Below are 22,078 nucleotides of genomic sequence, written 5' to 3'. Positions count from 1 at the left end.
AGTATACGGTAGTGGAAATCTTCATAGAGCAGTATAAAAGTGCACATATTTATTGTCTCTCTTAAAAGTACAATGAATTTTCACAGAGAATGATCTTAAAGTGGATTTTAACTGAGCATTTAAATAGTGTTCTAGATTGAACTCGCTGGGGCAATCTCTTTTACAGTGATTGAACCAAGTGTATAGTTTGAATTTAGCCTCGAGGCACCCATTCCTAGGAAGAAACATTTAATTTTCACTACTTACAGTGCACGCTGCTGTTGGTTGGTTGTGAACGAAACTGAGTGAATTTAGTGTTACAGAGAAAAGCTTTTAAAGGAGTATGAAGAAACCGTCTCGATAAAACAGCTGCAAATAGCTAACTAAAACTCATTTTGAGTTGAAACGCTTTGCTTTAGGCAGAGTGAAAGCACAGGTGAGGTGAGTCGAGGGAAAGAATAAGCGGGGTGATGTCGTTTTTTTTTTCCCCGGTACAAATTTTATCCTAATTGCAGTGAGCCGTAGTACAGCAATTGCTTTCTGTGGGGATTAAAAGAGCGTAAAGAGCTGCTAATGTTTCCTCTGCTGGTGTATTCCGTTAGTCAAATCGAGTGGGAAACAAGTCTTTAATGGGAAGTTAATGCCAGCTAATCGTCTGGCAAATAAAGACTGTAGGCGGCTGACAAATTATTTTGTATTATTTACGGTAAGATTTGGGGCAGAGCTAGGTTAACATATCCAGAGAGATGTGACTGGCCTCGTTTCTTGGCTTTTTTTAAAACAGATTTTAGTTCAAATGATGAAATATCTTATTTGACTGTGCTATATTTAATTTAGTTGCAACTACTTCAGAACATGTTCAAAAATATACGGCTGCTGAAGAGATTCAAATCACTATGACCATATTGGTGCAATTTCAAAATTTCAAAAAACCCCTAAACAAAAAAATTGATGTACAAACTGACCATTTTGAGTTCATTTTGTTATACACTGACAGGAGTTAGACTTGAAATAACGGACAGTGATGTAGCACTTCATAGTCTTTGAATATGGAAAGTGGAAATATGCTTGGTTTAGAGCAACGACCACTTCTATAACAACTCTAAATGGTGTATGGAATGTCAAGGATAAAAGACAGTGTCCAACAAAATGAAAGACATTAAGATTAGCAGGGATTAAAGATCAAACATACCCATGATGGTCACAGGCAAAATCTACTTTCAAAGGCTTAAATTCATAAGACCATCTCTCTAAAAAATGTAGGTCACTGCGATGTCACCATATCATTTGATGATACATGTACGAAACATTTTGTACAGAAAATGTTTGGATTTGTTAATTTTTCACAAAATAATATTTTCTCAAAATTGTAACATGTGGTCACTGTTTGTTGGTTTGTGTTTTGTGTTGTCGTCCTCCTTATATGTCGATCACATTCAAAATAACGGGCCGTATGGCTCTGAAAATTTTTCAGTCTAATAATCTGCTCGGCTAACTTTACAAACATGTACCAAAGAAAATTACATTACCAGGCTGGTGAAAAAAATTTCTATTGATGCCAATTTTGTGTGTGTGTGATTTTGACCAAAATTTAATAAAAAGTTACAGAATCACTCACCTGATATGATCATAAAAGTCATACCAATCGTGATGCTTAGGCACTGGGAAGGCCATCTCCCTGGGCACCGGTGACACTCCCTCTGATAACATCCCTGTCCTCTTGGCTGTCTTCAGTGATAAACCTGGCTCATACTGCATGTCGCTTGTAAAGACATTCTTTACCATGATATTGGCACACAGACGTACATTTTTCAGATATGAATACTTGCGGTTCAAGTACATTGACAGAATGTATTGGAAATCCAACATAAGTAGAGTCCATCTGACCACCTGTGGAGCTGGGCCTTGGTGATCTGTAGACAGAAAAATCAGGCGAAATCATGACTGAAGTAATACAAATCTTTCAGGTCAAAGGCAGAATTAGTGAATTTTAACTTTATTTTGAATGAAGCTAATTCATAGCCTATTGCTTTATTCCATTCATTAGGTCTATTTTCCATCTTAATGGAATGGATCTATGAATGGATTTTGTCAGTTTTTGGTATATGTAAAATGATTAGATGTATGTCATATTTGTCCCTTTGACTAGATAATGCAAGAAACATTTGTGAAAATAGACATGACTTCAAGTAAATATGATTTTCACAGAGATATGACAGTGAACAAGCAAGACATTGTGAAAGATCACATTTTGTTGATTTAACTTCATGCTGACCGATGTAATAATTACTGAAATTCATAAAACCCTGAAAATTAAACGGAAATAGGAATTAGGAATCATACGTTGAAATATTCAAGTTCTTCACTTTTCATACTGTTAGAAAGGAGAGGGACACTGATTGTGGGATGAGGACAAGGAACAGGTCACAGAAGAAGTGAAGATGCAAATCTCTGCATCTGGCTTTCACTAGTAGACTGCAGAAAATCAAGCTCCGTATTGCTTCGACTGAAATATTTCAATATATTAATGGTTTTTATGCTCAGTACCACTTTTAAAAATCTGACATCTACTTTACTAACAAGTTCCTGTCATTATTTATGAAGAGATTCCAAGTAGACACACAAAGTAGCATGCCTCATCAATATGCATAATGTTCTACCTATCAATCGTGAAGACTATTGGATGGCTGACTTTCTGGAGTGACATTTTGTCTACAATGTCACTTATAAAATTATAAAACCAAACAAAATATCTCCTGATGACAGTGTTCGACTGGTAAATGCAAAATAATGTTCCACAAATATATTTTGATACAAAATTATTAATATTGAGAATCATCATACCTTGCCTTGTCGTCAATACAGTATACCCTTCAACGGAACCCTTCGAGGGATTACAAACATACGGAAACTGAAGCCAGGTTGAAGTGGATTTGAATTCCTTGAACAAATTGGAGAAAGAAATTCTGACGATGAGCCCATCTTGGGTTGCAACGTCTAAATGCACCACAAAGTACTTTCCCGGGAGAGGCTTGAACATCAGGTAGAAGTATCTCCCGGTCAAACCCAGGGACTGTGTTGATGTCTTGGGTAACTGTATGTAGTTCCCGGCTGGTATAGATCCTGTTATTCGGTACACAGTGCATTTCAGTTGTTTATCCTGCAAGACACAAATTGCAATGATTCGGTTACATTGTACATGCATGTAACTTGAAAACTATCCTGAAATACATAACATGTGCTGTAATTATGGGAACAAGTCCGTGTTACTCTTCAGTGTCCTACAATTGCATTTGTGGCTTCTGAATAAATTAACTGTTACTTCAGTTCAGGTGTCACGTCCAAAATCTTGTCTTTGATGGAAAAACACAAGTCAATAATTTGACTTCAAAAGAGTCACTGTTTGTGGCATTGATGAAATTACACTCAATCGTTATCAACATAGAAGCAAGGGAATCACCACATGTGCTGTTGGAATGATAAATTGTAGCAAATAATGTAAACTATCATTCATGCATACTGATGATTACAATCTTGCACAGATAGTGGTGTAATGTACAGATAGTATGGTGCATGATTTAAGAACATTGCTTAAAAACGGAAAAACTATAGAATGGTGCGGATGATTGTGACTTCATTTTTTCCATTTCAATAAAAATGAACGAATAAGTTATGTTTGATAATTACTTTCTTTTGCAATCTCTTCAATGAGATGAAGATGGCTGTGTATAAGGCCCCCATCAACACTATATTATTATGGTCATACTTTATCCAATGCGCTTGGTAAGAACGTGCTGAAAATGTGGCATTTTGATGAAACATCAAGGCAAACCCACGTCTTTAGACATACTCACCATGACCGTCATAACCTCGCCTTCTTTGGCTGACTTCTTCCATTCTCCTACATTCAGGTGTTTGAAAACGTTAACATACGGGTGTTGCCACACTGAAAAAATATCCACAAAAGAAAAGCATAAAACTTTCAGCAATCTTTATACAGTCTTACAAAGTACATTGCGCCATGGAAGTCTTTTTTTTTCACCTCCATGTTTGCACCAACCCTACCAGCAGCCATAATAATCTTGCAAACAACCACGATCGGTGAAACATGTTCAATGCACTGTTTGTTCGTAATGCAGTCAGGCCAATCTGACGTGCGACGGCGAAGCAACGAATATGTACGACAGCGATAAAACAAGCTGGTGTCTTATATATGCATAGTGCTTTCATAATAAAAGAAAACTGCCTCGATAATTATGAAAGTAGCCGATTACTGAAAGGACTGACAAATGCACATCAGCAGTCAAAACGTGTCTTCGAAACAGAGGTTGCTTCTGCAGTAAGTTCAAACCGTACAATGCACTTCCGGACTCTGCAACAAATTGAAAGAGCTGTGAACCCGCTCCCATTTCAACTGAAATGCTGTATAGCAATCGCTGATATTGTAAAGACTAACAAACTTACTTGTGCATTTGAAATTTGACATCTAACGACTGGGGATAGATGCACGTTGACACACACGGAACACGAATAAATGCATGTCAGAACGTGACAGACATAGTGTTGTCGCAGTGACACACAGCAAATCGTTCAGTGTGTCCACAGTAGGTTATTCGCACTTTGGACAGTTGGATTTACTTACGTGATTTTGACATAATGCTGGTTTCTAATGACCCCTAAAGCTGGTGAGACGAAAAGCGATCGCCAGAGAAAATATGCAGTCAACAGAGCACTGTCAATCGAAAGTTACAGTGTTGTCGTTGATCCTCCGTGTTGTTGAGTTCATGTCTGTACAGCGGCCGCCTTATTTTCGAAATACAGAGCATTGTGGGTAATGTAACCTCTGACCTGTGAACTCTGCTACAAACGTATCTAACCTGCTGACTCGGAGCCGCCGGGAGGAGCCGCTCCAGCCACGGTTGAGTTTGAAGTAACGAGAACACGGTCACTGATTCACGTAGAATGTTCCTGGGGACAAATATCTGGACTCTAATTTGTTTACAATTCTTTTCTGATCTACCACTTGTAGGGGGTTCACTTTGAAGTTCTAGGAGTTCTTCTTAGTGAAGTTTTGTCATTTATTTTCCCCATAATGGTTACATAGTGATGATGGCTATTTTGAATTCAAACTATCGGTAATATGCCAAAATTTGCAAGGTGACCCCTGATTTTTATTCTTGATTTGTTTAGAGAACGGTTTAAAGTTTCGATGAGGAAAGTTCGAGCATAAGTTTAAGTCTCTTTAATTTCCAGGTGCGTACTACCTTAAGGCCGAAATACTTATAAGCTTACCTACTGCCCCTTCAAAGGAAGAATTCCGAAATTGTGAAAATTCCAAACAAGTCAAGATGACGAAAAGTAAAGCATAAGACGCTGAACCGGCAGAACTTTCTTTAATTTTCTCAGTCTTGCCTGAGGGTAGACATGCGTCTAAACCTCTTTCGGTAAGTGCTCAGCGTCGCTACCTCGACTTAATGAAGCAAAGTGCAAGACAACTGGCATCGAAGCAACACTTGATCTTTGGAGTGATTCAAGTTGTGCTCTCTGTTTTTGAAACGAAGTATGAACAAACGCTTGGGATGTCTGGTCGTCGTGTTTTTGTGTAGCAAACGATAGTTTCCAACCAGAGATAAGAAAGAACTTGGATTCCGAACTAAACAAGGAAATTTCGCTTGAGGATGAATCGTGGGGCTGACTCAAGCGTAGACAACAGATAAAAAGAACCTGATTCGTTCTGAAGACAGACTTGTTTTCTGAGATACCGATCTTGTCGTAAAGCTGACAAACTAAGAATTGCAGTTGACATCGTGTCCTTAGACTGTCGAGTACGTTCTGTATCTCCGCAAAACTTGTCGTGTAGCAGATTGGGACAAAACACGTATTCAGGTTTATCGAAACGTCAAAACTTACATGTACCCAAAATGCGACATAGCGCGAAATACTAAAAATCACTAGATCATAAAAAAACTTCAAGAGGTAACGGTGAATATTACTGAATACAGACATCCTTTCACATTAATTACTGGTTAAACCTAGAGGATCGTTTCGGTTGGATTTGTGATAGAGTACACGAGGAAAACCTTTTCCATTCGTGTTTGTGTTTTCGTTCGTATCCCACAGGGGAAGATTGCGTCTTAACAAAAGTTTAAAAATGATTATGTTATTGATGAATTCATAAATATGAACATTGTTGAATTGTTTGCTAAAATTAGAACATTTCTGTCATTATTGTACAACACTTTCGCAAGACTGGAACTCTACTGCACTGGAATCCTAAATGGTGTTCAGAATTTTTATGCCAAATTCGCGCGGCTCTAGCAAAGACCCTCGAAAATAGGGTCTATAGTTGTGACATTAGCTGTATAGTAGGAACTTGTAAGATTTAAGTATTTTCTCACGTGACCACTTTTTCTTCCATCCATGGAGTATGCTAATGGCCAGTAGCGATTTTGTAATAACCTCCTTTGCTTTCAATTCTAAAAATAGCCATCTAAAGTGATGTGGATGCGTTTTGCCCGTGGCTGTTTATAGAGTACACAGGCAGATGACTTCGTTCGATATCATTACCGTCATCTTCAAGGATTTTGATGTGGGCCTGGTATTCAGAGAACTGTTACATTTCCATGGCATGATGTAGCTTATGTAAACATTCCATCGTTTTCATTGCAACCGCGAGGATTTCATTTATTGATTTTTCCCATCTGCACATTATGACTACTTCATCTTTCTGTTGAATTGAACTCAGACAAATTTAAAAACTAACCATAGCTTTCAACAAAATGCATAAACTTTTATGTCAGAATAAAATTTCGATAACAACTGAAATTTACATTGATTTCAAATTTATAAAATCACGGTGTACATAACTCCACATATTACGTTACTTTTCCTGTCTGTTCAATGACCTCGCTCTGAGATATAATTGACAATAATTTACTGAAGTCTATTTTCGCTTCTTTACATTTCCGGTGATGAAAATAATACCTCAGCCCTGAATCCCTGGATGTGAATAAATAAATTAAATGCAGAGCTTCGCGGAGTCAACCTTGATTAGCTGTGCGGGCCTTTTCAATTAATTATGGACGATGTGAACCGCCACAGAGGACCTGAATACCCAAAATGTATCAGTAACTCCTTACTGGGGCAGTGCTAAACTTCTTGGGTTGAGCGAGGCGTCATCCTCCTTCCGCCAGGCTATGGTAATGATTTTGTCATAAGGTAGTATGCGCCTCAAAAGTGAAAGATTTAAACTTTTGCTAAAACTTTCGTCCATCAAACTTCAACCATACTTCTACCAAATCAAGAATAAAGATTAGGAGTCACCGAGCAAAGTTTGCTACTATAAGGGGCTTATAGAAACAAATTACCTATCATTTGCCGATATTTGAAATTCAAAATGGCCGCCATCCCGTGTTAACTCTGTTTGGGAAAGGGGGAATAAACTTTTCGATTTCCAAAAAACTGAGGCGGTGAAAATCTTAATTCAAGGCTTTAATGAGCCCCCACAAGTGGTAGATCAGATAAGAATTGTACAAATTTGAGAGTCCTAATATCTGTCCTTGAGGTGCATTCTACGTTAGAGCATGGACGTAAAATGGTTTGAGTACATTCATAAAGGGTTAGTAAGGTACAGTCGTTGCAGAGTCATTCAACAATTACAAAATTTTAACATACGAACACAAACTGAACAAATTATGTTATGTCATTATACACAGTACTTACATGTTTAAATATAAGGCAATCAGACCTTTGGAAAGTTAATTGTACATTTGCATTCTTGACCATCTTTACATTATTGACGCAAGAATCCTTACGGAAGATCAGACATTATACAAGCATTGTATTGACTGTAAAAAGGTATGAAGTTCATGAACAATCAGAGTTCTATATATAAAACATTCGCCCAAGAAACAGACAAACTTGCCCCTTTGCGTTAATTCATCAACTACTTACCAATGTTTGTAGTGATCGTTTAATTAATGAATAAAGTCAGTTTTACGAGTGGAAAGTTTAACAGTTGTCTCAGGAACAGCTATCGCGAGGAAATTATCTATCAACACACAGCCCTTTTTTCATTTGCCCAATTTTCATACAAACTTCACATCGGCTTTTATCGGCTTCAAATGAAACTATACACATTGTTTATGTGGTAATTTTCTTACCGAAGCGTGGTTTTGATGGGTAACAAATAGTAACATACCTCAAATAGCATAATATGGCCGGACGTGATACCAGCGTTTCTCACTTTTGCCCCAAGCGTAAGTATTTAAATCTTAGGAAACTGTTATTGTGTATTTGTGTAGGATTATGTTCCTTGACTTTAAAGACGGCAAATTGTTTCACTCTGCGGTTAGTGCGACATAAAGATGGCCTTTGGCTCCATGTCTATTAAATTTAATAATAGCGCCGGCGTAGGTGTGTTGTGATGAATGTTCAAGTGTCACGTGATGATATGACCGCAGGTGTCGTAAACGCTGTGCGTTCGCGGTGCGTATGAGCGAGTTATTCTATTCACTGCGGTTACCTGCAATACATCTTATGAAATGAATGATACTCACGGTTCTGACAGATTGAAAATTGTTATTCGCCAGTCAAATATCGGATATCGTAAACCGTACTGTGTCAGATCTGGGCTTTAATTGCATGCTGTATTAGTACATTTTTTATGTTATTATCCCCAGGTTGAACTTTTGACTCAAATAAAGTGCAGGAGATAAGAGAAAATGAGGGATCAGGTGTGGAAAGTGCAACTGCTGCCGCCGTTTTCTTCATTCGGTAGTCAGTAAACTCCCTTTGTGCTGATAGAATTTTGTCAATGCCACTTGTGAGTTGATGTAAGCTGGCAGGTTACGATCGCAAGGTGAGCAACCCAATTGACGTGTATCGACCCTTTTTTTATGGTAACATTTACCTCTTCGGATCGAATAGATCATTTCCCTTGCTGGTATTAGTTGTGAGAATTCGACGAAAAAATTCTAGACTGGCGTAAACTACTCCACAGAAACGTTTGCAGCTCCATTAGAAAGTGGCCAGGTGTGATGTTGCGATTGCCGTAATGCAGTTCATAATTAATATCATAAAATTTGCCAAAAATGACCCAATAAGAAAACGCTAGCAGACTACACCTTTCCCGCCAAAAATCCCGCAGAAAGTGACATAAGTTCTACGCCGTTTGATCGTGAAAAGTAAATACACAAACGCAACCCGAATGAGTCCAAAAATTCCAATGAAATCGTCCGGATATGATTTGTCAAAATTTAAGTGTAGCTATTTACTGTCAAAATGGCGCAAAATCAGGTGCAAAGAAAAACGCCGTTACTTTAAAGATCGAAATTTAGCCTAAGGCTGAAAAAAAATCTTGTTGCTGTAATTGTTTCCTAGTTATCAATCAATGCAGGGTCGTTTCTGCTTGTTTCGAAGGGCCATGTTTCACGGATTGAAGCGACAAGGGGTCGATTTAATACCCGACAGACATTGTAAAGGTCATCAGGCGACACAGCTGAACGCCAGAGCTAACTTGCCATAATTTTCGTTTACAGCAATTTCACTCGTCGATGTAACATTATGACATTTTGATCACGGGATTAAACCTCCTTTCACGTTGTCCTTGTACAGTGTGTACAACTCTGGCAAATCTCGCGTCAAGGGAGATTACACCACAGTTGACGTTCTCTAACACATGCACGCTGGAAGTTCCATTCATCTGAAAGCACGTCTCTATAACAACCGCGGATATTGGAGAAAGTGGGATCACCGGAGAACTTTCTCCCACCCGCTTTTGTCATTTGGAAAATGAAGGCAAACCGGTGGAAGCGACTTGCTTACTGAATGAAAATATATCGCAATGCCTCCTGTCGGCTTACTCACAGAGGGACAACAATCGTTGATTTTTGAGCTACATTAAAACACACAATATTGTGCCATGCGATGAGAAACCGACTCTTTTCAGCGAGTCGGTAACATAGACGGACGATTCTTGAGCTTAAAAATGGGGGTAAACAAACTATCAGGAGATAAGCAAAACTTAGTATCAAGGCTTATCAGAATGTCAAGAGTGTTTCCTAAAAATGATGTGCACAGTTTTGACCGGGTCGATTACTTCGATATTAGAGACACTGAGAAAACGGGACATTTGTTTTCCGATGCGCCAGCCAGCAATCGAGGGTGTAATGAATGCACGGTGTTCGGTACCAAAGACGAGAAAGCGAAGACCATCAGGCGTGCTAATGGTTTCACAGAGATTGTACTTTGATTGCAATCGAGGGTCGATTCGCCACTCTTTTAGCCAAACAGGTGCAAGATTTCTCTCCCGCCGACGAACTAATGGCTGTTTCGACCTCATCAGTCATGGCCAGCCCGTCAAACTGACGTTTGAAATCGTTTGTCATTTATCAGTTCCTCTCGCCGATTGAGAAAAGGACTTTTTTTTGTTCTGCAAATCGCGCCAAATGGACTGAACTGCACGCTTTGCAGTCTCCAGTTGGTCTGACTAATAAATAATTGGCGCTCACCGCGGTCGTAACGAATTATCAGATCTAATTGTCGGCCAGACATTAATACAATATCGGCTCCGAAAGACATTCAAAGTCAGCGATTTAACTTTGGTCACATTTATACAATATATGTACACAGTGCGCACACGGTGAACGAAAAATCAACCATTGATATCCACAAGTAATACACGACATAAACTACTGTGATTGTTGCGTCGTCACGAACGAATCGTGCGATGTCGAGATTTACTCATCTGGTAATGACGTCACGTGAGCGTCTCTGTGTGCAGAAACGTATCACCATGTTAGCATTTATGATGTTACCAATAACGATATAAACTGCCAATAAAGAACTCTACTGTATGAAAGCGCTGTCAAAAATTTGCGTTACCCGCATGGGAATATCAGAAGAAAAAAGCCGAGAGAAAGTTCTTGCGAGAAAAAACAATTAATATAAAGGACTGTTTGGCGAAATAATTCTCGACTGTCGTGCTGCAATAACCGAGGGAATTAAGACTACAGTGATTAAGGAGAACCATTGAAAAGATTGCAATCAAATAAAAATGCCCGGAAAAAACGTATAAGAAATATTGCTTCATTCAGATGACACGAAATATATCGTCTGCATTTTCCGGCGTGCAATTGATCCCACCTGACAAATCAAAATTACTGTTATCGTCAATTGTTCCCAGTAAAAATACTGAAATACGGATAAATTTCGTCCATAAATTCGATTGCTATTTTGCTTTCATAGAAGGGAAAAAGTGATTTAATCTCAAAAGTAAAATAGAATTATGCCGTGTTGAGATCGGTGTGTGGCAGGATGGGCAGATATCCCGGATGTACATTTTACTAATTAATCTGGTGTGCATCAATTTTGAGGCGTGACCTATGCTAAAAATATTACTTTTATGGTACCCTAAGGCTGGTACTTGCGATGGGATAGAGACGTATTTTGCTTTTATAGGGCGACGGGACTTCATCCTAATTCACTTGCCAGAAGATTGAATTTATTACTCCGGGTAACCTTGGTACCCGTCACCGTAGCAACAGCACTGGAAACACTTAGAAAATCAGTGTTTCTGATGAGACGAAAACATTTGTAATTCTTTTACTTTCAAGCATTTATCATTAATGAGCGTGTTCAAAACACGCTACACTAGTCATAAGCCGAGAAGTAGCCGCGATTGTTGAGTTAGTTGATAGATGTTTATAACGCCTGCCATTCTGGCATGAATAATTTATAATCAGGCTAGGTCGACCGAATTGTTTTTCTTGTCAAACATTTATCAGTCGGGTATGAGCTCCCTGAAGTTACAATATATGGTAAGTATGCATGCACATAGGCCATGTAACATTCTTTGCGTTGTCTGTGGAATACTTCGCACAGTACAAGAGGAAATGGTGTAAGTCCCCATCCAATATACTGAAATAAGAAGAACTGATTATCAGCGTTTCATGTCTTCAGTGTAGCTTTATACACCACTCTGACGACCCATGCCCAAACTGACCAATAACGTGTAGTATGCAGCTTGGCAACATAGTTTGCATAAAGTGTCATTATTAATATTCTTGTTGCTATGGACAAACTAGCTCCAGATAGATATTCACTCCAATGTATCGATATTGGTATCGATATGTATCTCGACAAAAAGCGTGCTCACACACAGAGACTGATTATTTGGGGAGCAGTCAGACCATTTGCCACTGGCGTAATAACTTATCTGAATACAAGAAGCTGGTTCTTTCCCATTGCGTAATATAAAACCCTGTTATTGAAACATTGGCATGCCTGTATCTCATTTGACTGGATTAACTGCATTTTAATCATACTTTCTTGGACCCATAAATTTGCAATAGATACTTTTAGTCTAGCTTTTGCCATAAACAATCACAAGAATTTCCCAAGAATATATCCGTCCCTCCATATCATTAATATTGAATGCTCCCTTTTGATTATGAGCCGTTCCCATGGTTACAGCCCAATAAAGTATGAAAAATGTCCGGAAACTGTTGCTAGACATTTATTAAGGACTGCGTTCCTAAACTGAGATTATATCTCGCGAAGTAATGTTTGATATTTCCGATATATGCAAAGTTTAATACTGTAAGTGGGTTCCCCGTGCTCTGAAAATAATGGCTTTGAAGTAAATCAGCTGCTTCTTCTTGCTTTCAACGGAAATAATGAATTTGTGAAACCAGTAAAGAACGGCTCTTAACGAAATAATCGGGCAATGCTGCCTCCCATAATTCGCGCGCGCGCCACTTTTTTAGCGTCTCACGATGATGTATTTCCGATATTGGACACCACCAAAGTATCTATGCCAAATACTCAGTCGGAAGAGGATCCCGCGCATGCTAAAATCTGTTAGTTGCTCGACGGTCACTTGCAATGCACAGACAGATAAATGAATCATTGCATTTGGCATTATTGATACCAATACCTGCTAAAGCGCAGAATCAAGCCATATCAGGCTTGGTACCAGGGCACCAAGACTCGAGTCTATGTCATGTACTTTCTGATAGCTGAAAGCATCACATACAGTCAACCGGGAATTCCAATGCGAATAGAATGTAACGGTTTTCATCATGTACATGATTCATTTGGTGACTCAACTCTTAACACTATATAAGCTTAGCTATATCGACGAATAGAGACAAAAACATTCTAGAATATACCATTGTTATATTATAGAAATAACCAGCATGATGTTTGTTATATATCCGTCGTGCAAAGACGGTCTCGCTGTCTTTGAGCGTCTTCGGTCAGTCTCGTATCATGAATTACAAATCACGTATTAGTTGAACTTAATGCCTTGAAATAACGCATCCAATCCTCCTTGCACAAAGAAAAAGGAAAGGAAAAGGGACGACGGATGTAAGAATTTTTCTGGCACCTGACGTATATGTCAAAGAGCTTCATATTACGGTCTTCACGAAAGACGAACGCCAGACAGTCCCTCCCAGTGTAAAGGTGGACTGTGCCTCAGTTTTTGGTAAACGTATAAGTACAGTGCAGCGAGGTTACATTTGATAGTCCTGTGATTTATGGTCAACATTTCTCGAGTTAATGGCTGATTTTATCATGGTGGGACCCTAGTATCATCAATGTTCGTTATGATATTTATTACACAGAATGGCACGAAACATTTGTCTTCTTCTCCTTCTTCACTCCGTTTCTCCGATAAGAAATTTTTAAGGTAGAATGCGCCGCAGGGACCTGCTAGAGTCTCTCAAACTTTTACAATTTTTTTCTGACACACCACGTGTGGGGGTTCATTTAAAAGCTTTTTGTGTAAGGAAACTTTTCACCTGCTTAGTGTTTCGAAATTCGAAAATATTATTTTTCTCCTTGAAGTTAACACAGGGATAGCGGCCATTTTGAATTTTAAATATCGGTAAATCTTGGGTTATTTGTTTCTCTACTACCAAAATTTGCACCGCGACCCCCCGATTTTTATTCTTGATTTTGAAAGAGAATGATAGAAAAGTTTAAGTCTTTCACTTTCGAGGCGCATTCTACCCTGACAGACAACCTACGAACATATCACACAAATGGTCCACACTTCTTTTCAAATATTTCACCCAAGCTGTGGAAACCACTACTACTGGAGATGAAAGGTTCAGTACAAGCTTGCAAAGCCGTTCCACGGGAAATACAGTGAGGTTTAAGTAATAAAGCGTCATAGAGCATGGACGTTTGAGATTCCGGTGCTTAATAAACCGCGTTGATTGAGCGATCTATTGAAAAACAAGGATATTGCGCCTTTAATAGAGGTTTGCAAATTTGATTCTGGCTCGTGACCCATTTTCTGAGGCCAATGGACTCACACAAGGTGAACAAACTGAAAAATTTGGATTAGGGATGTCCGACAACAACACTTTCCAGGACGCTAATGCAACTTGCCTGCAACTATAACCCCAACTACCGCATGGGAAATAAACGTAATAAATGAAAAAGTACTCTCCTGGGATGACTTCAGTTAAGATAGGCTTTAGGTGTCCAAATGGATCCACTGGGAACGCCTCAATCAATCTGTAAGTTGCCATCCCATGTCAGAATTGACAAAGCTACTCTGTTCATTTGATCTCTGTAAACTTTACTTACTTTTTTCCCCCTTCCCTGTGTTTGATATTCTACTTCGTTGTACATAAATCGATACTGTTTACTTCGCTCAGCTTCTCCGTGAAGCACGCAGTATACATTGCAGTCTTTCCAGTGTGCATTGCCAATGACGCAATTCAAATTGAGTTAATTTAGCCTAGCTGACAACTAACTTCATTTGATTGTCACGTTTCCAGAAAATTGAATGAGTTGCTGGTAAATCTCGTCTCTGATAGTTTCTCACATTGAAACGTAAATTATGACGGTCTGCGGGAATGTGCGTGTCGATGTGAAATATTAAAATTTCCCTCGGGCGTTTAACTGTTTCCATGGCTCGCCACTTTATGAAACATACCACAGCTTAATTCTTCTAGTTTAGACGAGCGTGGCCGCTTTAAAATATCTTATGTTCAAAGAGAATAAAAAAGTATTTGTATTAGAGATTCCTTCCTCCAAATTCAGAGGTTTTTTTCACGGTTTCAGCGCCAGTTATATATTATAGCTATAATAAAAGCGCCCTGAAACAATTGAAAGTTGCTTACAACAATGCTGGTCGCATACTTCTACGATATGACAGACGCAGCAGTGCTAGTACTATGTTTGTATATAATAGGATTGACACTTTTGATGCTTTGCTTAGAAAGCAAATCAATAGTTTGATGAAAAGGGTTTCTATGAGTGAGAACCTAATTATACGTAAGGTGTATGATGTTGTGTACTTCACTTCTGACTTGAGGAAAAGATGGATAAATTCAGTCTTCTAATCTGTGTTCAGAAATATGTCTTCATGGTCTAACCCATAAATGAATATTTCTTGATGTAACCTTTATTGTATCATTCTTTTTTGCCAATCCTGTAACCATTTATATATATGGACATGCTCATTGTCCGAAATAAAGAATTAATAATAATAATAATATCACTGATGAGCCAAGGATATGGTGATGTAATCATGGATTATGCGCGGCTATAGCCGAAAGAAATTCTGCGCGCAGCGTTGTCCTCTAGTAATAATGTTTATCTGCACTTGGTTTTACTCAGAAAAGAAACAGACACATTACATTGAACAGACTTCGTGGATTTCTGTCAGATTCTGATCACCCCGAAACCGCCATTCTATTTCTTTCCTTGCTTTATTAGTATTCTCAGCGCAATAGCATCGTTCGGGTGTCATAATCTTCGTGTGTCACCGAAACGGAAGCGTCCTATTTTTCTTTTTGCCTGCGCATTTTGATGTGACGGAGTTCAGGTTTAACCTTTAGCTGGCAGTTCGAAGCTAGGCAACTTCGAAATTACAGACACGCGAATCGAATTTATCTCAGATGAGACTCAGTGCTTGTGAAACCTCAGCGAGGTGTGACGTGAATTATTCATAACTTTCATGCATTTCAGAGCAGTTAGTCGGCAACCTGAACAGAAAAAAAGACTGGCTATTCTAAAGATCCATGTCCACTAAAACAACCGTGCTTGACTGAAGTGTATTGGTTACCTAGATGACTAATGCAAACGGCGTCGAGCTCTCAAAACATCGGTAGATTTTTCTTGTAATCGCCGTGCAACTTTGCTTGCATCACACGTCGAACCGACCATCCGATTGCTCACCGGTCCGTTCGATGGCAGCTGCGATTAAATGTGGACTACAACTCCCGTATATTTCGAAACTGTCAATCCCCCTCAGGTAAGAGATGTGACCGCACTCCGTTGGCAAAAATCGTCATTTTCATCATCATCATCATCATCATCATCATCATCATCATCATCGGCATCAGCATCAGCACCATCATCACCATGACAACCTCACCGTTGCGACATTCGTAAGAGCCTGCACATTAGAACAGATCATAAATTTCGAAATTCGAAAGTTTTATAAAGCGTTCAAGATCAGCAAAATCGGTTTCGCAGGAAAAAATGTTTAAAACTCTACCACTTTAACGCGGTGCTGTGATCAGTCAAGCGTAAAATGTGATATTGGAAATTAACCCACTATGTAATAATGCGAATGTCGACAAATGATTACCAATCAATGTCGCTACACCGCACACACACACTACCAGAGAAATTAATGAAGCATGACTATTTACTACGTGGCAATGAATCCAAATCGATGACCGGAAGGAAGAGTATGACAGCGTCAGACACGCATGGTCACCGCACGGATGACATTGTTACCATGGCGACACGCGTCAACTGCACTCGTCTATTATTGTCTCCTCTGAGTTGTGTGTTGGCACTCGCGTCTGGAAATCAGATCAGCGCAATCTAACCGTCGTTTTTTTTTTCAAGTGCGTCAGGTTCCGGAATCATGTTGAAACCATATGAGGATCTAGTCATTATATCATTGTACCGGAATGTGCGACTGTGTTACGTTATCATCGCTGTGAGAAGCGCAAGATGGATGGATCGAGAACCAATCCGTGTACCCTGCCTATCGTTAATAACGCTGTTGTATACTAACTTTTTGTCACATTGGCAGTCTAGCTGTTACTTACAACAGCCCAGGTCATTAAATTGTGTGAAAAGATTCAAATTTTGTTCAATTCACTTTTTATATTTGCAGAGTGACACTTTCATAATTTTGACAGGTATTAAGAAAGAACTGACGAGCAACATTTAAATTATGAGACGTTGAACACATCGAAATTTAGGGATACTATTAAGACAGGCTTCGAGAACGTTAACAAATTCGCACACTAATCCATGCTTTATTCCTCCTTGTTCACATATTAATATTAACATATTAACTTATGCATAATTGACTGTTTGGTGATCCTTTTCCATGAATTTTACTTTATCATCAGTGATTTTTATCAGTCCTATTTACATAATCCTGTATTTATTAAAGGATAATATTCGTGCAATATTACCAGGAATCACAGGGTCAAAAATGTGAAAAAAGTAAGTGTTTTTTTCCCCATGACACGCTGCCAGCAAACAGTGCAAATCGGTCGGTAACTTTTTATATATCTATAATTTGAAATGTTTTCTGTGACCTTCCAACAAACAAACAAACGACACACAGCAAAACTTGGCTAATTCACGCATTCTTTTCTGAAATGCTGAAAAAAGGAAGAGCCAAGTGTTTCAAATAGAGTTGTTGATTTTTGAGATTTCCATTGCAATCAAGTAACGGATGGTGCAAGCATTTTCTGAGTAATCCACAACCTGTGATACCCTGAAAGATAACGCTTGATGCGAAATGGCACTGAGTGATTTATAAATCTGCATTTCCCCACAATACACACCAAATCATGGAACTCTCACAGGACGGAAGACACGATAATTTTAGACCATGTGAAATTCTCCGAATACCCGCTTATTATTTCACTACCTTGTAACATCGTCTTGCTTATTTTATTTTTCATGCGAGCAACTGTTCATATTGCTCTGCTAAGTAAAACATGTTAAACTGACAGTCATTAGATCCTACCCCTTCTCTGCTTAGCCTGTAGGTGTAAAAATAAATGCTTTGATGACATAATTCAAAGTACGTACCAGAAATTATGTTATCGTCTATTTACATCAACATATTAACATGTTATGTATATACGCGAGGTGATGGTAGAGCTCTGATGGTTGATAATTCAACATGTTTCAGTAAGTACAACAACACAAATATTTTTCAGATGAAACAAAAATTAGCGAAATTATTTGGACAGAGCGACTTTTTTCGCTCTACAGAATCTATCTATAATTGTTGTATACGTGCATGTGGAATGCTGAGCAACCCAAACTCAGAGTGTCTGTATGTCGCACTCCACCAAGTGCACATTTTGAAGTCTGGACTGATCGCAACCATCGATACTAATGCCCGAATGAGCCCTTGTTTCAACTTCAATTTAGCTCGTTTCCATGACAATTTCCTGTTCCCGGGTAACGGGGTTTTTATCTTTGTTAGTATTGATTGAATGTTGCCTCGAATGTTGATGGCAAATATATAGTGAGTACTTACACACTGTATTTAACGTTAGAACAAGTGTGGTTTGTCGTAACCGGTGCTTAATACTTGCACGACGTTGACAAAAATCAGGAAACTGGTAACATCGTTATTCTGGTGGTGCAGTGCACTTTTTTGGTTTTCAGGAAATGTACCATCTACTTTAAAAACGCATTAAACCAAACACTCAGAGGTCAGAGGTCAAACCGACACCAATCAAATTCACTTAACCGTTAAACAGCGCTCGTGAATAAGACAATTTGTTCCGTGGATGTCTCCAGGCTAATGTTGCCATCGGTAAAAAAGGTACCAGCCTATAGCTTATTATGTCCTCACCTACTTGAAAAATGGTTCGTTCCACTTCGTACATCGGGCGATCCTCGTTTCGTGCGGTAACTGCGAACAATGAGTACCTATATTGAGCCGTTTCTCCGCGTTTTCAGAGCAAGCTTGGGGCTGAAAATGCTCTCGACGGAGTCTACGCCTCGTTGGTGACAGCCCTGTGTACAGAAAGCGGTGAGTTGCACACACTTGAACATGATCGTAACTTCTCTGTCCATTCTATAACGCACGGCATGTGTAGTGTATAACGGTCGGTCTCGACATTCGAGTGATTTCTGAAATGAGGCGCCTTCATAAAAATGAAAATGTCAACATTCCACATCGAGATATTTATCACTGCAAGTACCTATATTTAGATTGATATTTTTATTTGATTTATCAAATTTATCAGGAGAGAAAATAATAAACAGCAGTGCTTCCATGCCTCGCGAGATTTCTCTCAGAACAAATTCTGCTTTCAAATTAATAAATATTTCTGTCTCAAGTCCATTCGAAGCTCAATAGTACTTTTCAATCACCGATGCAGCTGATATTAAGAGAAAAATTTAGTGTGTTAATAGAACTCCCCGTTTTGTTCAAGAGAACCACCGTATTCTCTCAACGTTGAAAACAATTTCGTTTTACTCCAATGACAATTCCCTGCTACACACGATCTCACGTTGGCGGCCACTTACCTCGCCACGAGAGTCCTTCGCAAAGTATTGTGTACGTATCATCACACACCGATTTGAATGAGAAAAACGCAGCAATTCGGCCAATTTCATTCTGGTGGAGTTCGCGCAGTTTAGCTAACGGGACAATAAATCTTATTCGCTGTGCTTTGTGGTAATATATACCGCTGAAATAAACGACCGCACGGCTCCGAGTCTTTGATTGAGGCGTTGGGCACCTTGGTTACTGCATGCCGCACTCCGAGACGGAATAAAAAGAGATGAATCTTTTACAAAAGCGGGCCTACGTTTCTAGAATTTAAATTGACAGTAGATGTATCTGTTTAAAAAACCCACATTAGAGTCTTCGTACGTGTCGTATCAAGAGACTGCACCGGCGGCCCGACATGGTGGCAGGCACGTCTGCTCAAGTCGGCCTCTATTCAATTCACAGTCGCTAGATTAATTGGAAGCTAAGGTGTGCACTCCTCTAAGATCTGTCCACCACCGCGAGATGACATTATATCTTTTCCCCGATACGTTGAGCGATCGCCGGCGCCGATGATAGTAAAATTTCATCATCATCATCATCATCATCATCATCATCATCATCATCATCGACGGATGCATGGTCGGAGCGCACGACGCGCTGATATGATCACAAACTAATGTAAATGCGTGATTTCTTTGATTTCAGATTTCAAAACCACTCCGGATTTACTCTCACAAGGCAATGCTCTAATGGATATAACGGTGACAGTGATGACAGCGGCGAGATAAACTAACCATAGTCATAGCGGTGTAAGTATCAGATTCCTACATTAATCTCTTGATCAATCAGATATCAAAACGTGAACTTGATAGTAATGCTCCTGCTCAGTGCTGCTGCGGTATTATGGTATTGCGATTAAAAATATACACAATCTAATTTCAATGGAGATAAATTGCCTTTACATTTGCAAACATTGTTTTTTGGTCCGAGAAATGAAAAAAAATCCAAACTGACGAATTTCATAGCGTGGCGCAGTTGCTTATATGCTTACGAGACAAAACATTCACACCCAGCAATAAAATGGTGATAGTGTGCAAACTGAGCATTTTATGGGTTGTAATAAAATCAATATCTTCATTGACAAAAGTACAAGCAAGTTTATTACAGTACACGCATGAATTTAACAAATTATATCAACTAACGCCCATCTCCTCTGCTTACAACACCTTGTATGCACTTGAAGTGATCGCTCAGATTATAGAAACACGTCCGGGCGTTAATCAACTCTTCTACGTTTTCTTCTCGTCGTGTAGAAACGAGGGTATCATAAAATGCTCAGCTGAGAATCTTTATGTACACTTCTTTTTTTGTTATCTACGAACTCGCATCGGCAACATGTCACATTTCACAGAAATAAACATACACGTCATTGAATTGCGTATGGAGTCCACGATACGAAATTGGATAAATCATTGGAATCTTCTCGTCACATTCACTGGTAAAGCAGGACAATATTCTCCGTGGACTTTGTACTCTTCCACCGTAAATTTTGTCATCAGGTTGCCGTCGTATTGGAAACATTTTTCTACCTTCAAAACTGTGTCCAGTGAATGAAGTTGAGGTTCTTGGGGGGGGGGAGAGAGAGAGAGAGAGAGAGAGAGAGAGAGAGAGAGAGAGAGAGAGAGAGAGAGAGAGAGAGAGAGAGAGAGAAGAGAGAGAGAGAGAGAGAGAGAGAGAGAGAGGAGAAGTGGAGAAGAGTATTCATTTAATGTTGGAGAGATGACATTCCAAATTAGACGGTGGACGTTGGTTACATAGGAGATTGTCAAATAATGACAAGGACATGGAAAATTGGATGATTTGTGTAGCGTAAGAGTTCATTAAGAAGATGCGATGATGAAGCTGGAAAAAATATCTGAACCGAAAAACGCACCACACATTCACAGGAGTGATGATTAACTGTGAGGTAAATAGAAAGCACCGGGGGAAGTTTTTTCTATTGTAGAAAGCGCACATGGGGGAAGAGGAACACGCAATTGAAAGTCAGCGGGAGGGGAAAGCAATATTCAAACACATTGTAGGAGGGAAGTGACGATCAGATTGAATCACCCCGACCAACTTTTAACGAAATGCTGAGATGTGTATTATTTTGATTGGCTCGTTAGCTGCGTCTGACGTTAGTTTTGCGTTTATTGCTAGACTATAGAATACGTTGATGTCACTGTGCGCAGTTTACATTACCCTGATGTTCATTTCTCGTTAGGATGAGAAGGAAGACGTTGAGTACTCACTCTCTGACGAGTAAACATTGTCTTAATGCGCGCATCTCTTTCGTCTCGTGTGATTCAGACGTTACAAACATATTAAGCCAACATCTTAAGGAATGTCAAATTACTTCAGACGACGATAAGCCAGGTGATTTCGAAGCGGTGGGGGGAAATTGGGCACTCGATCACGTGATCAGCTGATTTCATCCGAAATCTCATTACCGCCAGACAAACATGTCGGAATATCGAGGAGAGACTCCCCTGCGTCAGATCTAGCGGTGGAAAATTACATTGAGCGGCGGCCTCAGAGTGTTTT

The 22,078-nt window shown here is 39.3% G+C and overlaps 2 protein-coding genes across 6 annotated transcripts in view; one reads left to right on the top strand and one right to left on the bottom strand.

Annotated features, from left to right (window-relative positions):
* Window positions 1-4,806, bottom strand: part of LOC139151240 (WD repeat-containing protein 90-like) — a 44,061-nt gene extending 39,255 nt beyond the window's left edge. The window contains exons 1-4 of one of the 2 annotated variants that reach the window (XM_070723891.1): window positions 4,622-4,806; window positions 3,834-3,925; window positions 2,824-3,139; window positions 1,598-1,892 (exon numbers count right to left, since the gene is read on the bottom strand). In XM_070723891.1, coding sequence (XP_070579992.1) covers window positions 1,598-1,892; window positions 2,824-3,139; window positions 3,834-3,925; window positions 4,622-4,634 — 716 coding nt within the window. In that variant the 5' untranslated portion in view covers window positions 4,635-4,806. Of the gene's footprint in view, window positions 1-1,597; window positions 1,893-2,823; window positions 3,140-3,833; window positions 3,926-4,443; window positions 4,505-4,621 lie in introns of those variants that run through there. The other variant, XM_070723890.1, reaches the window with a different exon arrangement.
* LOC139151241 (voltage-gated inwardly rectifying potassium channel KCNH2-like) overlaps window positions 1-22,078 on the top strand; it is a 59,186-nt gene that overhangs the window by 3,649 nt on the left and 33,459 nt on the right. For 3 of the 4 annotated variants that reach the window (XM_070723895.1, XM_070723892.1, XM_070723896.1), the window contains exon 2: window positions 20,201-20,304. The gene's annotated coding sequence lies outside the window, so the exon portion shown is untranslated. Of the gene's footprint in view, window positions 1-18,890; window positions 19,028-20,200; window positions 20,305-22,078 lie in introns of those variants that run through there. The other variant, XM_070723893.1, reaches the window with a different exon arrangement.

The sequence above is a fragment of the Ptychodera flava genome, chromosome 15, assembly GCF_041260155.1.
Source record: "Ptychodera flava strain L36383 chromosome 15, AS_Pfla_20210202, whole genome shotgun sequence".
NCBI classification, from domain to species: Eukaryota; Metazoa; Hemichordata; class Enteropneusta; family Ptychoderidae; genus Ptychodera; species Ptychodera flava.
Note: the sequence above shows the minus strand (reverse complement) of the source record. Positions and strands in the feature narration are given on the sequence as shown.